This window comes from Lampetra fluviatilis, chromosome 50 (assembly GCF_964198595.1).
Source record: "Lampetra fluviatilis chromosome 50, kcLamFluv1.1, whole genome shotgun sequence".
NCBI lineage: Eukaryota > Metazoa > Chordata > Hyperoartia > Petromyzontiformes > Petromyzontidae > Lampetra > Lampetra fluviatilis.
Window position 1 is genome coordinate 2,593,013 of NC_136324.1, and position 16,590 is coordinate 2,609,602.

Consider the following 16,590-nt stretch of genomic DNA (forward strand, 5'->3'; position numbering starts at 1 on the left):
GAAGTTCATCATGCAGTAAAGCTTTCAAATGTAAAAATGTGCAATGGGTGGTGGCATGTTCAGACACTTAGCTTTTGGTAGAATGTTTAACGATAGAAATGAGCCGCTCAGTCTTCTCTAACCAACGTACAGACAAGATGTTGTGTATTTGTCATGACTACAAAGCTAAACAGTTCCAGTTTATTTTGTGTATCTACCGTGTTTGTCCTGGGACTGCGCGCACTGGATTCGGTGCATTGAAACGCGAGGAACCAGAGCTATGGTGCAGAGTAATATGGAACAGATTGTGTATATATAAAGCTCCCCCCCACCCAAGACACACAGTAGATGCCAAATAATTTTGCTGTTTGGCAAAAAATCTGGCATGATTAAACGATAAGTTTCCCAGATATAAACCACTTCACAAACTTTCCATTTCATTTTTTTATTCTTTTAACATTTTATAAAATATATACAACAATTCTGCCACAAGTCGGTGCCAAAAATGGTTGTTCTAACTTGAAACAGAAAATTCCAGCTCCGATAATTGAAAATGAATGAAAAAAGTTAGCTCTCAATACCAAAAAATATATATACATTGAATGCTTTAAGGGGTGTGCTGGTTAAAGAATAATGGTCAATTGTGCAAAGCCAAGTGTGATGTTTTGTATCAAGGCAAGAAAACCCCAGACTGTCATCAATATTGAAATGAAAGTGTACCAGACGCAGCTGCAACTGAGACGGGGTTGTCGGGCCATCGATTCAAATTTTGTCAAACAAACAGCTTTGCACATCCGAGGCAACACAGAATAATTTCTACAACTTTGCCCTCATTTAATCGCGACGAAAATAAAATCATGCGTCGCGTGGTAAAGGGCCAATTATAATTCACTAAACAAAAGGCGTTTTCTTATTCACCAAATCAAATGAGGACTGTTTTTTTATTGTAAAAACATGGGATTTGCCAGCTAACTGATGAAAAGGTGAAACTTTAAAAAAATAATGGGCTTTATCTTGGAGCGGTTTATCAGAATTCTTTTGCGATCAAGAGCAAGGGTCTCAAGTAATGCAATTATTTACGTCCACTCAGAATTTCATACAACAGTAAATGTTAATTTAATTGTCTTGAACATGTGGCGTTTGCTCGGTATCTTTGCCTCTGTGTATAGAAGCAGCCGATATTTGTTGGTTTGCTAAACTCATTGAAACTTTTACTGCTTCCCCACCGACTTGGGTCTTCGTTTCAAACACCTGTTCTTTACCTTGCTATCAAACCGGGATATCATTGACCCAAATCTGCGGCGTTACATTCATACGTGACCGTCTGTATGTAAATGTTATACGATAAGGCATATGTAATGTTTACATGTCGTGGTTCTCCTGCCCAGTAAAGACAGCAATGGACCAAATCATGGGTTTTTGAGGTCCGTCCGTGTGTGTGTTGAACCTTACGAAAATGTTACTTTGGATGGCAATTCACTGCACCTCCACAAAAGTCTCCCAAGATCGTGGCCAAACACGGCCGGACGCCACTGCATCTGGCCAACGCTTTCTACAGTCTCAAAGTTTTGACATACAAAAGGTAAAAAAAAACCACATTGCTCTTCCTGGACAAGACAGACACACATACAAGTTAAAGGTCAAAATAATTTTGCTCAGCACCGCATACACCATTGGATGCACAATCCTATGAAATGTGAAATTATATTTTGCTTTGACCTTGCAGGTTCACCAAGTGTTTGGTTGCCCGACATTTGTAAGTGAGGCATATTTCATTTGACTTAGCAAAGAAACCTAATATACATTAATAATTCACTTTTCTTATTCATGTAATTTTAATTGTGCATTCCACACGTTACAATGCAATGGCAAGAACATTATTTTTCGGGGGCATTTGGGAGGGGGGGTCAATTTGCATTCGCACATGTTCTCATAAGTGGCAGGGGCGAGTGGGGTCGCAATGCAGGCAGTACAAGCAGCTTTAACACCACACCATCCCAGCAGTAAAAACGCAACAATTCCATCATCTATTTTCTCTTTAGAGCGTGCACGGTGAAAGCCACGAGGCAGCACAGCTGTTCCCTCTCCCCCGTTGCCCTCCTTGTCTAACGTAAGCGTCAACCTGAGTCTCAACCCTTGCCAACCGTGGCACGTGCCAGCATGTTCTCGAATCCGTCAGCGGTGTGTCGCGCCGATAGGGACCCGGTTTTCCCGAGCGAGCGAGGGCCAAGTAACACGTGGTGGTGCGCGCTGGCGGGGCGTCACTGCGTGGTTGGCGTGCGCGGAGGAGTGTAAGGGGCGCCCAGGAACTGGTCGGCGATGCGACCGGCCTCCCGCAGGCCGCTGAGCAGTGCTCCGTGCACCGTGGCCGGGTAGTTCCTGATCGTGTGCTCCCCAGCGAAGAAGAGCCGGTGTATCGGCTGCACAACAAAAGGTCGAGAGGGAGGGAGGGAGGGGAAGGTTAAGTCCATTGATTTAGGAACCAATGATAATTAATGATGAACATCAGTATCCGGACATTCAGCAACTTGCATATCCACCCGATAATAAACCAGCGGCCGGTTGCATAAACGATGTAGGTGTCATTTCCCTTGCCCGTTGATACTGGTAGGAACCACCTGGTTCCACCAGCCCACAGGGGATTATTGTGTCCGTCCGTCGTGCATCCAAAAATGGGAGGGGTGGGGCTGGGTGGAGAGGGGAGGGGGAGGGTGGGGAGGGGCTGGGTGGGGAGGGTGGGGCTGGGTGGGGGGTGGGAGGGGTGGGGCTGGGTGGGGAGGAGCTGGTCACCCCGTGGTGCCCTTATAAAACTCAACGTTTAACCTACTCACGCCGGTTTGTGCCCGCCCCCTCACAGTCGGGCATATTTGCGGAATACACCACGCCGCCGTTGACCCTGGCCATTGACCGAGCAACCCAACGTTCCTACCAGCTCCCTCCGCAGGAATGTGTTTAAGCATTGCAGCAGCAGTGGAGGGAAACATACTTAGGTGTTCCCTGCAACTGGCTATGAAAATATGTATTTAAATTTATGGGGGGCAAGAGGGAGGCAACAGCATAAATTAACAATAGTTTGAATTCTATGCCACCCTAAATAAGCTGTGTGTTTTGCCCGATAATTTTTCCATTGTGCAATACTAATTTCCCTAACATGCTCATTATATAAAGTACATTATTTAATTATGCTAATTGACAGACATGATAACTGAGCCTTTGTGGTAAAATTTCAAAACTATGCACCATTATGCATTTATTTACTTATTTCAAGCGAGATTGAAAGCCGTTAACTGATAGACGCACACCCTTCCATCAATAAGCAGACCATGCAAAAACATCCGGTTTGTGTGCTCAATTTCTTTAAGATCTATGCCCAGGAAAGACAACTATCAGTCCATGCAGGCACCACATCCGCCCCTGCTCTCACCTGACCATCAAACCCCCACAAAGTAAAACATCGTCTCGACGAACCAACCCGTCACGGTTAAACGGGCCGCGACAAAACATCCGATCGACACCGCCCGACCCACCCACACCCATAGCCCCCTTGAGAGACGCTCACCTGCGGACTGCCGGGCAGGGAGGGCGGCGGGGCGATGGGTTGCGCCATGAGGTCGTAGTCATTTCCGTTGGACCCGGCTGCCACGTAGGAGTAGGAGCCGCGTGCCCATGGGTCCGCACGCCACCGCGTCACCACAGTCTCCTTCGGCTGCGGCGTCCAACGGAAATCGACGGCACGGTAAGCGGATGCAGGGTCACACGCACGCACGCCGTCTAGCCGAGGTCGACACATCGCTGCGGAGAGTCGTCATTACGTGGGACAGAGTGTGAAAGACTTTTTCCTTTAGGAGGGGCATCCTTACAACAAATTGTCCGGAATGCGCCCAGGTTTCATCAGATCTCGGAAGATGGGCACCGTGCATGACGGGTGTGACAGGATGCGGACTGCGGGGCAGTCTGGTGTATAGCAGAGGGCAGCAGTAAGATGTAAATCATCTTTAGACTGTAATGCTACGTTCACACGTCTATGCTCCCTGCTGAGACACAGATATACCAGGGGGTGGGGGAGGCACCCCACTTCTAAATGAGCCCAATATTTAATAAAGGCTGGGTATGAGGGTTCGTTGCGATACCTTCCCTCTCCCCATCGTTGCCGAGGGCTGGGTTAAACTCCCGGACGGGGCGTGTACCTGCGGTACGGCGCTGCTGCCGAAGATTCCTTTGAGCACAGCCATCGCCCGAGCCACGATTACGTCGTCGCTCACGTTCTCCATGATGCCAGCGGCTTCTCCGGCCACCAGCGCCAGCAGGATGGGCGCTGCGGGGGGCCGAGGGGGGGCGGGCGGGGGGGCGTTGGAGAAAAAGACGGGTCAGGGTCTCGTCGTTACTGATTGCAGAGTGCTGGGCACGCACCGCCGCATTGATTTATCATCAATTCCATCAGGGCATATGGAACTGATGATAAATCAGCGTGCCATTGATTCATGGAAGGTGCTCAATTCTTTGACAAGTGTACACAAAACTGAATGCACCATCACCATCCCAGCGTGGATAACACAAAAAATATCAGGCTAAGTACATACAACGCCACCGTAGCATTTTGTGAGCATTTCTCCCTTACCACCAAAGTTGATCAGATAATGTCTCTCTAAATTTAACGTCCTCATCGGTGAAGTCTATACCCAAGTAATTAGTCACTTCATGATTTTACGAATGATTATCTTCAAAGTGTTGGCAATGTACGTCGATTGCGCCAATCGAAGAGCAACTCGGGGAAAAAAAACTGCTCAACATCTGTCGAAACGAGGGGGGAGGGGGGTAGAGGCCACCACAGCTTTGTCCAATGCCTATTTACAGTGGCATGCATTGTGCTCGCTTAAAACACTCACTTGTTACACTCGGGCGTGCGGTTAGCGGACACATTTCACAGTAATGCGCACAAATACCAACGTTGGCAAATAACATTGGCAGCCAGCGCGCGTGTGTCTGGGTTCGATGTTGGTTACGTAACAACTGTGTTCCTTAGGCCGAGTCGAGCGCCTCTATTCTCCGGAGGCACTTACTAATACGGCACATGTGCTCAGTGTACATAACCCAGTGGCCTCCTCCCACTCCTCCCCCTCGCAGGCACAATACCTTTGTAAAGGTTCCAGAAGAGGAACAGCTCGCCGCGGCTGGCTGTCGTGCTTCCCACGTGGCCAAACAAGTTGACGTTCAGGTCCCAGAACACGCGGTCAAAACACAGCACCACCTGCGGGCAAAAACCGGAGGCATGGGGTGGGGCCCCAGGTTTATTCCGAGCAAGTTGGCAGCCGAGTGTGAATAGTGAAGCTGCTACCTACGTATGTGTCTACATGCACATGCCTTTCATCATCAACTTCTGGACGAGGGCTTTAGCCACGCTGTGGTTTTTTTTTTTACTAAGTCGTCACCCACTGCTTAGTGTGGGTTGGTGAACGTAGGGGCATAGGAGAGTTCAACTATGGCTTATGCTGCACTGTCCCAAGGCAAAATACTAAAATGTTTTTATTTTATTTTACCAAGTAAGGCACACTGAGCTACATAGCTCTTTTACAGACGCGAACCTGGCCAAAAAATGATAGCTCACTCAACCAAGTGGCTTATCATGTGGAAGTTTATAGCAGCCAAACACTGTAAACGCGTGTTTTTTGAAAATGTGGAGGAAAAAACCGGAGGAACCAGACAAAAATCCACGTGACCACAGGAAGAACACGCACACTCCAAATATACAGGCATCAGGGTTGTAATCGAACTCACGACCTCCTGTATACCAGGCAAAGTAGTTAACATCTCGCCACCACAGTGCCCCAGGTCAGAAATCCAAAGCCCTGCAGAGCAGCCCACAACAACTGTTTGATGCATGATGGTTGCCAATCCAAGCTTTACCCCGGTTTAAAATCCTGCCTAGCTCGACAAGACCCACAATGTGCACTATCCACTCAGCCGGCCTGCCAAAAAATGGATATCAAAACGACAACTAACAACGCCACAAACAACGCAAACACCAACGGCCAAGAGAGCGCGGCGGCGTGCCTTGTTGAGGTTGCCGAAGCCCATGCGCTGGATGGCGGTGGTTTTCCACTCGGGCAGAGGGGGGAAGAACTGCACAGCCGGGGGCTGCTGCTTCAACACTCCGAGCGGCAGAGTGCACAGCACGGCGTCGCACTTGTAAATGAGGCTCTGCGAGCTGGAGCGCGTGTGCTGAGTCAGCACCTCGCAGCCTACACACAGGGGACACACACACACACGTACGCGCACGCGCACACACACACACACACAAAGATTCTCATTACAGCCTTAACAAAAATGTGTCGGGGGCAAGTGCTGTTAGTGGGCACCGATGAAGGCCGGCACGGCACACGGGGTAGGTGGCCAACACCACGCCCGACCGCTTTTGTCTCCGTGGTGGCGATGTTTTTAAACACCGCACCAGGTAGTCATTTGAGGCTGAGTCGACCTAGGGGCCCAATCTCACAATATAAGCACTGCTTATACATTACCCATAAAGGTATTTAAAGAGGGAAAGGTCTACAAATGCAAAGCTGTGTTATCTCAATATTGTTGAAACATGTTCCACAACTTCATCATCATCATCATAAGCTGCTGGATGAAGGCCTCCCCCCCCATGTCATCACCAACTTAGTTATGGATTATTTTATATTTGGAGAATGTTTTGCCCATGATAACACCTGGTATCTGAGCAGCAGCAGCAGCAGCAGCAGCAGGAATATGACCATCACCTTGGTGTAGACTTAAGCTTAGCAGTAAGCTTAATGACCACTTTGCTACCAAATTCGACCCATGCATCAACCACCAGGAGTTTGCATTGCAGTGGGATGACGGTAGAGGTGACCTGCAAGCTATAGTGGCAAGCTATTGTCACAGTGAAAGTTTCACAAGATTAATCCAATGGAATATAAAATAAAAATACTGAACAGCATAATGATGGGGGGGGGGGGCTAAGCTAATTAGCACAGAGGCCACTCACAGCCTTTTCTGCACTTAATGTAAATTTTACCGCGTTAGCAATGAAAATGCCATCACTGCATTTGCTTAGCATTACAATAGGGGTCAGCAGACACCCGCACTCGGCTAGCTTAATTACTCATTTTGCTTTAACGATGAGATCAGCATATTAGCTCACAGCAAGAACGACCGCACTTTAAATTAATATTTTCAGATCGTTGCAAATGCAACACGCCGTTAGGGGGCAGGTGGTGGGGGGGGGGGGGCGAGTGGTGGGGGGGGGGGGGTCCATGCTGCGTCAAAGGGAATATCAGATGAAGAATGAGCACGAAACAAGTGCGCTGACAATGTGGGTTGCCCTGACCGGCTGCTGAAATTAAACTCAAAAGGGTTCATTGCTCGTGTCGGGGTCTCGGAAAAGATGACAAGCATACACACTTTGCTTTTGAACAAGAGGTTAAGCAACAAAGGACGTTCATCAAGTCAAGGCTGAAATAACGGAGGCTTGTTTCAACAATACCGATTCATAGGTATAAACTAATTGTAAATAACAATGAGGTCCAGTGGCAGTAACTGTTTTTTGTTTTTATCAAGATGCGGTTCTACGTTACAATACAATCATTTAACTTTTTAATTGAATGAATGCATATATTTTTTACCTTCTCACGGTCCGTTCGATACTTGAGGTCTACTGAAATAAAACTGCTCATATGTAAATTCAAAACTGTCAAAATGTTAACCTTATTTAAAGTTTAGCCAGTTTTCTCAGGGCCCCAAAGTACAATCTCCGACTATAAAGGCAGTCAATCTCTCTGCTGGCCATGTTGCCCCAAACAAGAGCTGATGCCCAAAACGTCAGCCTGATGTTATTAAAAGGCTGTGTTATTATTATTTGTGCCTGTACACAATTTACTTGAGGCAGGACATGTCGCTCGGAGTAACGATGGGCGAGAATAACAACGGAGTGGTGGCCGAAGGAGGGACCTCCCTCCGATGAAGTCGGCTCATTTTCAGGTGGCCCGGTTGATTGTTCCATCACAGGACCGCGAGAGAGATGGCAATGACAGTGGACCTCATTGCGCCCGTTGCAGACAGAAAGACAGTGCCTCCATTTTTTTCTTAACCCTTTGAAACTTGGGCTGAAAGCGTGAACGCGTTAGCTCTGTCAGTCCCGCCTCTGTAATGTGGCGCCGATGCACAATATTGGAAAAGTCGCTTAATAATGTGTTGCGGCATAAGTCTGCTTGGCTCGAGTGCGCTTGTAGATGAGTGAGATCGAGTGGGAGCGAGCGAGTGCGTGAAACTAAACTATTTTTAACTAAACTTTTTATTTTATTAGGTAAGGCCCACTGAGCTATATAGCTTTTACAGAAGCCACCTGGCCACAAATGATAGCTCAAAGAAGTGGTTTATCACGTGCAAATTTATGGCAGCCAAGTACTCTCACCGTCCGTCGATTCTAAATGTGGAGGGAAAACCAGAGGACCCGGAGAAAAATCCAAGCAGCCACAGGGAGGAACACGCAAAATCCAAATATACAGCAGGCGTCAAGGGTCGGGATCGAACCCACGACCTCCTTGCATACCGGGCGCGGGAGTCAACATCTCCTAGCCACCACGTGAGCGAGCGAGCGATCTCTCACCGGCCGGGGTGTACTTGACTTGGCGCACGGCGGTGTTCAGTTTGATGTCAAGTCCCTCGGCCAGAGCCACCGGCACGCACGAGTAGCCATTCCGCACCGTCAGGTGGCTCCCAGAGAACTCAAAATCATCGTCCTGAAATTATAGACGCGGATCTTCCTTTAACAATTAAAGCACAAGGATTTGTATTTGTTTGCCGCTTAAAATGCCACGGCATCTCAACGCGCCGTACAAACGCACCGAAAGTGCATTTACACGTCAGGGCACAATAGGGGAAAAGATAGAGAATAGCTTTGGTTGTAATAATAATAGACCACGACGTTTCGATCGCAACGCAAGCAATCGCCTGATGACAATTGCGATCGAAACGTCGCGATCTATTACTTTTATACCCACGTGACTTTACCGAAAGAACCAAAGAGTATGGATTCCTGCAGTCACGAAAGCTTCAAATCAAGATTGATAGAACATATATTAATTATGTTTACATGCATACATGTATTCATGCACTGTGAAGCTAAGTTCGATTTGAATCAATGAATTATTGTCGACGTATAAATTGCAAATGTTTGGACAATTGACAAGAAAATGGGGACTTATCCAATAGTACCTTACAGAACATGATAGAAATAACAAAGCAATAAGGGGATAACCCAAGATCAATTGGATGGCAAATTTGATAGCTTGGACTAATAAATGGGCACACAGAACCTGACAAAGACTGCAAAGGACAAAGATGGACAGGGTTGACAGCCGGGGCATCGGTGATGATGATGACGGTGATGATGATGACGATGATGATGAGGACGATGATGTCACTTACCTGGTCCCAGTGCTTCAGAGACAGCGTAGACAGTGGGGTCGCATTCGCAAATTCCAAGTTAGCGAAGTGCCAGTCCAGAATCTGACGGTCCCGTGAAGACAAGTACACGTCGCTGCGGAGACACAAACTTAGACCCATCATACGCATACTGATTACAACTAGCTGGAACTATTACGCAATGGCCACAAAAAGCATCGCTCGGAGCTCGTTTAGCAAGCAGGCCCTTTTTGTTAATACTGTACACAAAACTCATTATCGTGTGTTGTGAAGAAATATGGGTAATAGCGCATGTGAGCAAAATTCTGCTCTGTCGCTGCACATATACAATAATGTTCTAGTCCATCAGCCTGTTCGCTTTCCATACCAATGTTATAAAACAGCGTTTGTACAAACAAGCACGCAAAACGCATGCAAAACTCCGGACCGGTCAAATGCTGCTTATTAATATTGGTTTGAAAAGACACAAGACTGATGGACATTTTATTTATGTGTAGAGACAGAAGAGAGTTCCGCTTTTGGTAAATGTTGACCTTGGGCCCTGAAATTACACTACCTTGGTGGGTTTGCTTCCAACTCCTGCAGCTTCTCTTCCAACTTGATTTGCGACTCGGCCAACTCGTCATATTCCTGCAGAGAAACGAGCGAAGACAACCTGCAATGTTAGCATCATTCCACGTACGCGAGCGCCTAATGCCAAGTCACGCAACATCTATACAACGGAAGAGCACAGATGGTTGTTACATGGAATACACAGCCCAATAACAGATGGTATTATATACCCGTAGAGTCCTTGTCAATCAACTGTGGCAGATAAGGGCCACGCTGTGCAGGTCACGGGAGTTATTTTGACCAGACTTCACCACACTGGTCAGTGTGGGTTGGCTATGGCAGGGGATAGCATCAATGCGGGAGCGAAGAAGTAGTGTACAAACAGAATTTGCTGCACTGCCCTCTGCTGCCTACCAGGTAGCACCGCAGCCAACAGCACCGGCTCAAGCACTATCCAAGCTCAACACCACTTAGCTCGATTTGTACAGAGGCACGTATCGTACGGATAACAAATATTCATTTGAGCAGGCACGTTTTCTAACACACGTGAGACATCTATTTTTGGGTTACATCTTCCTTTGAGGAGTGTACATATGCAGGTTGAACTTCTTTCGCACAGTACGTAGCCAACCGTGCTAATCGGAGGTGAGGAACAACCAAACTAAACACAAAAAGCAGCTTTCAAGCAATGTGTTTTCAATCTAGATGATTTAAAAGTGCATAGCTCCCAACGGCTTCCTAATATCGAAAGGAAGAGCGTTCCAGACGGCCCGCAGAGAAGCGCATCCGAAAGCGCGCGATGTGGCGACCGAGCGGGGGCGGGGTGGGGTCGGTAGGGGGAGATGCGGCGACCACCGCCTTGGCGTACGGACATACCCTGCAGGCGGCGTTGAGGTCGCGTAGCTTGCTCTTGACGAGGAACTCGGCGGTGACGTCTCTCGGAGGCTTCACCTCAGAGGCCTCCTTCTGCTGCTGGTGCAGCTCCTTAATGCGCTCCTTCAAAGTCACCATCTGAACACAAAGACAAAGACCCCCCCCACGGTATAGCCTTAACACATCGTTGCGGAAAGTGCTGTGAGCGAGCACATCTGAACACAAGCAGCGGTTGACACGCAATGCTTTATGCGCAGCGTCTATATGTGTACGCATGTTAAGAGCCGGGCAACATTGGTCAAGGATGATTCTACTTCAATTATGTGTCACGTCAAATCCAGTATGAAGTATTAAAATAGAACTTACAATTTGGTACAAAAGCACATTATTATTGCGCAAGCACAGAGTCTAGTTTTCCCTTCAGAGCCAACTGGGAAAGGGAATGTTCTTAAGAGAAATGTAACATTCTTCTGTGTTCCCGACGTGTTCTGGGCAGAAAGAACCACTTCCGAACCGAGAATTTCCTCTTACAACATGCCATGGGAGTTTTTAAGGCACGTCTCACATTTCAAGCATTTAAATGTGGAATTAATTAGTTCCCATATCAAGTCACTGCCCCGAACACTCTCAAACATTAGTGGGCAACATTCACTTTACCGAGGTGCTGATGAGCCACGTTAAAGTACATTTTGTACGAAACTAATTATCTGATGGGTGCTCCCAGCTAATTAAAAGGTATCCACTTTAGCACAATGCAACAGGACGTGCGATTCACGAATGCAACACAACAGCAGAATGTTAATTGGCCATCGCATTTCATCTGAAATAACAGATACAAAATAAGTAATATTTTAAAAAAAACTTTCTTTTTTAAACACGCTTTAATGAAATGTACACTACTAGTAATGGAAGAACTCCACGACTCCAGGAAGTGGCCCCGAAGCTTGCCATAACGTAAGAGACTGTGGTGATTTACAGCCAACGTCAGTTGAGCGTGGACAATTAGACCCAAGCCGAAACATAACACACATTTTTTTTTATATATATATTTTTTAATGATAGAATATAGTATTATCATCAGTATGACATAAGTATACCAAGTTTTCAGTCGATACCACATTGGAAAGTGTGTAAAAATTGAGTTACAAGATTTGAGGATACAACAACAGATAGAGTGAGTTAATAAAAAGCGTGTAATAAAAAGAGAGCTGCCCTGTTAATACCCAATGATTCTTAGCACCCCCTGCTTCTGCACCTACCCAGCCGACACCGTCGCTGGTGGAACCAGTTACTGGGGAACTGCAGGCCATGGTTTAGGTACGTCAGTCATTGGTGGAGAGGGCGGGGATTGTTTGGTGAAGGGACCACGTTGTCTCACTCTCACCGTCCCTATCCAATATCGTTCACCAGGTCTGCAAGGCTCGTAGGCTTCTTACCCGTGTGTCAAGGCACAGTGCAACAGTGCAGAAGTACTATAAAAGGATATACATATTCTGTTTATTTTCATAAAATTTGGCCAACAACATTTATAACAGTGTGTGCTGCAATGACAATTTCGCAGAGTTGCAACTCGTACCTTGTTCAGGAAGTCCTTGAGCTCCTCTTGGCTCTTGACGATCTTTTTCCAGTGCTCAATCTGCTCGTCTTTCACGTGCTTCTCTTGTAGCCTGCGTGCAAAGAGGCGCACGCAGGACGCAACGACATGAGACTCGACGCACCCCTCGGAACACACAACCGATAGACCAATTAGTCAAAAACTACCCAAGAGAAGGCGCACAGATGGTGGAGGCGATAACAACTGCACGTAGGCAGCTTGCAGAATTCTGTAGCAATAATGCAATGTTTAAATGCATTATGGGAAAACGACGGTGCCAGCACTGAAATTGCCTGCTCATGCCACCGCTGCCGGAAGGGTCTCCACTAAAGAAAGTTCCAAGAGTGTGTTGGCCTCCCTCGCACCTCTGATTAGCGCGGTTGGCTACGTACGGTGCGAAAGAAGTTCAACATACAGTAAAACCTTGGACTGCGAGTAACTTGGTCTGCGAGTGTTTTGCAAGACGAGCAATTTTTTTAAATAAATATTAATTTGATAAACGAGCGAGGTCTTGCAATACGAGTAGTACGTGTACGCTTTGTCTGCCGAGCGTCACGTGATCATAACTGATATACGAGTGCTTTGGATTACAAGCAAGTTTCCGGAACGAATTATGCTCGCAATCCAAGGTTTTCCTGTACACACGTTTCTACAAGAGAATCCCTCCGGCGGGTGTTTGGCCTGCTCTTCCACACTGGCCAGACTTCTCGAAAGCTTTGGGGAATACCCACAATTCACCTCACTGCACACGCCCCTGCAAGTTGACCGACTGCGGCGTAGCCATTGTGACCGCTCGGGTGGACAGAAGCGCAGGGATTTAAAGAAACCTATGGCACAGTTTCAACAGCCGCCATCGCCGGCAGCATGAACCAAAGCGTCCCGGCCGCGCCCTCTGAATCGCAAGGTCCAGCCGCACTCACTGTATCACGAGCTCCAGGGCCTGGCCGAGGGAGACGGGCTTTCCGTTGAGGAAGTTGAAGTCGAGGTGGTGGCTCAGGTAGGATGTCGCCTCGAGCAGGCGGTTGAACTCCCGCTCCACCATCTCGTCCTTCTCCTTAGGCACCTGCTTGGGATAACGGTGGGGGGGGTCATTTTCTCACTGCGACCACGCGGCGGGTAGCACGCGTCGTTAAACGACGGATAATGTAGCGGTGGCTCCTTCGCCGGAGCACCACCGCCGTGCGGGGAATCTCGCCCTTTTGGCTTTTTGTCAAAATTAACGGTGGTGCGGCGAGTTCAAATTTTGCGGGAAAACTTCAGCGCTACAGTGACCGTCATTACCGAGGGTTCGATTAACAGGGAACGAGAGGGTGCAACTCATTTAAGTTTTTTTTTTTGCGATGTGTCACAGCAAGATATTTAACTCATCTACAGCAGTCAATGTGTGTTGCTGTATGTTGCTGTATCCTTCCAAACCACAGCCTAATAATACACATTTACCAATTGGAACTCATTATATCCAAATTAACGTCTATCCGGTTGCATGGCTGGTTACGCTTTAAGAAATGAAAATAATTTCCTTTAGCTGAAGGACAGTGCCCTCCTGTTAATGCACCCCCGAATGTGGCAATGAGATGACAGTTTAGTGGACACAGGGCAGCCTGCGAGCATCATCTCTTTACAAAGCAATTCGAGGCAAGAACAGCGCACGGCGATGACGAATGGGAGAAGAAGAACAGGGAGCCTGAAATGGGCACATCAACAACAACAAAAATGATGGTGGAAGGTTCGAAGCGAGTAAAAAGTCAGAGTGAGGTATTGTGGAAAGCGTGCATGATTCGGATTGAAATTTAAATGCACGTGGGTAAATCTAACCACAGTTTAAACCCCCCCGTCCAAAATTTCACACGCACGCTCCGGTCGTAAAACGAGCAACCTGCAAAAGGCCAACTGGGATTCTAGGAATAAACAGTACTTTCAATAATGTGCGAAATATACTTGCCACGTTTGCTTGAAATAAATGCCTCTTTTGCGTGCACATCAAGATGCCAAAAGTTATGCGTATACTTTCAGAAAAGTAAGTTATGCCAAAAATGCTTATTTTATGGATTTTTTTTGCATATTGACCATAAGATTTTACAGGGGATCAGGTGGAATCTAAACAAAACAAATTACCATTCTTGTAAAAGAAAAATCCCGCCATAATTAACTGTGCCGGCGAGTTAAATCTACCGCAAAACGAAGTTGTTAAAAGTTTAAGGGCAAATGCATTCCAAAGTTCAAGACTAAATGGTGCAGCTGAATTTCTATGTTGTTGGAAGTACACAAAAATAACCACTTCACAAGCTTAACTCGATGATTAAAGTTCACATGAGGTGTGTGCAAAATATCTCGGGAACAGATCAAACCATTTACTTCTTAACAGCTGCTTAACATTTCCACAATACCTTCAAAACTAATGCAATAATTCACAATTTACTTTAAATCAAATGTACACAAATTAAAATCTCAACAAGGCAAATCAACCATGAGTCCAAATATTATGGATAAGAATGTGCAATGGGAAAAATCAGTTGGTTAAATATCAAAGCATTTGCATCTTGTGAAAGGATGGCACGTGTGGCACGTACGTCCCATATGATAGCAGAGCGCAAAGAGAAGTTGTTGGAGACATGCAGGTTAAAGATTGAACACAGCCTCACAGCCTAGAACGGTTGCATATCGCCCTTCGATGGGTTTTCGGCTTGTGCCTAATGTTATTCAGCACGATGTCCAACAATTTGTTTCATGTGCTAGGAGCTTCATCCAGAACCCACTTCCGAAGAAGCTCGCAGCACACGGAGAAAAACGTTGGACAAACCAAAAACACATTGGAGAGCTATAAAGCACAAGCGCGATAGCATATGCATTAGTAAGGGACGTGCCTGGCTCAGACATCATCATTGGGAATGTTTTCCTGTGCAGGTACCACGAGATCGTAAGTCAAGAGGATGCTCCCCCTTTCATGGACCAGTTGCACTATCGCTGAAAGAACTGCCATGCCATAATAGGGTTTTTCCCCTTTTTTCTGGCAACCGAAACCTTTTTACAAGGATTCATGTCTGCATTAACCACAATACTTGCAGTCAAAATGCAAACAAAAAACATACTATGATAATATATGCATTGTCCTTGAAATTGATTGGTCCGCACCAAGGGACGGCTTTCTTTTGAGCCTCGACCCAATTGGTGCTCGACTAGAGGGCGCCAAAAGGCGCACAGCTCAAAGACAATGCACTATCAAAGTAACGAGAGCTCGGGGTGAGCATCTACATCATTAGCCCTCCTTTGTCAGTCCCCTTTTTTCTGGCAACAAAACTGAAACCTGTCATACCAGCAAGATATTCACAAACGGCGCAAATCCGTTTTGGGCAAATTTGTTTGTGCCACTGCTGGCAGAAGGGCCTCCACTAGAGGAAACTCTAAGAGAGCCTCCCTAGAGGATGTTTGTGGCCTGCTCATTCATGCTCTCCAATTGCTATGCCAACATATTCCTTCCACTCTGTTTGTGTCCATATATGCGGACTCCTGTTAATGCGACTCCTGACATTTCCTCAATACCAATTTTTATCGCATTTGAATAAATTGATCACAGCTAAATATTATGGAATTTTTTAATTGTGATAGCTTATCAAAGCATTTAGATACATGGTTATCAATATGCAGTAGACTATCGGTTCTCCACGCAGTTTATCCGATTTGCGGATTTACTGCGTACCTGAGATTTTGACATAAATTAATAACTCATGGATTTTCCCTGAAGCCCAAATTAATCATCTAAAATAAGTTCTACATTGTTATTATTTTAAATGTTTCTTACAAGTCACGTGCTTAAACCGAACAAATATGTGCTCCGGTTAATCCAAAATTCACGTGATCGCCTCTACAGCACAGTAGTTGCATCTTTTGAAATGAGTGGAGTCCGATTAATGTTGATTGGCGTGGCTCTGCTATCCACTTAGCGGGCAGTCTTCTGCGCGGGAGCAGGAAAGTGTTATCACTGAGCACGCTCATTGATCGGGCGAATGTATATTCGTGGTTTTTGGCATAGAGATTTTCAGAAAATGGATATCATTGATTATCCGCAATTTTTAATTATCCACGGCAATCCTGCCCATCATTAGCACGGATAATCGAGAGTCTACTGTAGTTTGCTGGGATTTGTCAAT

General features: G+C 46.5%; 1 protein-coding gene across 5 annotated transcripts in view; it reads right to left on the reverse strand.

The window, feature by feature from the left end:
• Nucleotides 1-427: 427 nt before the first annotated feature.
• The window catches only part of KDM1A (lysine demethylase 1A), a 31,753-nt gene continuing 15,590 nt past the window's right edge, over nucleotides 428-16,590 (reverse strand). For 3 of the 5 annotated variants that reach the window (XM_078878215.1, XM_078878213.1, XM_078878217.1), the window contains 11 exons: nucleotides 13,363-13,505; nucleotides 12,425-12,515; nucleotides 10,852-10,986; nucleotides 9,980-10,053; nucleotides 9,427-9,553; nucleotides 8,606-8,738; nucleotides 6,031-6,218; nucleotides 5,113-5,227; nucleotides 4,167-4,294; nucleotides 3,539-3,685; nucleotides 428-2,399 (listed from right to left, as the gene is read on the reverse strand). In XM_078878215.1, coding sequence (XP_078734341.1) covers nucleotides 2,241-2,399; nucleotides 3,539-3,685; nucleotides 4,167-4,294; nucleotides 5,113-5,227; nucleotides 6,031-6,218; nucleotides 8,606-8,738; nucleotides 9,427-9,553; nucleotides 9,980-10,053; nucleotides 10,852-10,986; nucleotides 12,425-12,515; nucleotides 13,363-13,505 — 1,440 coding nt within the window. In that variant the 3' untranslated portion in view covers nucleotides 428-2,240. The remainder of the gene's footprint in view (nucleotides 2,400-3,538; nucleotides 3,686-4,166; nucleotides 4,295-5,112; nucleotides 5,228-6,030; nucleotides 6,219-8,605; nucleotides 8,739-9,426; nucleotides 9,554-9,979; nucleotides 10,054-10,851; nucleotides 10,987-12,424; nucleotides 12,516-13,362; nucleotides 13,506-16,590) is intronic. The other 2 variants (XM_078878216.1, XM_078878214.1) reach the window with 1 other exon arrangement.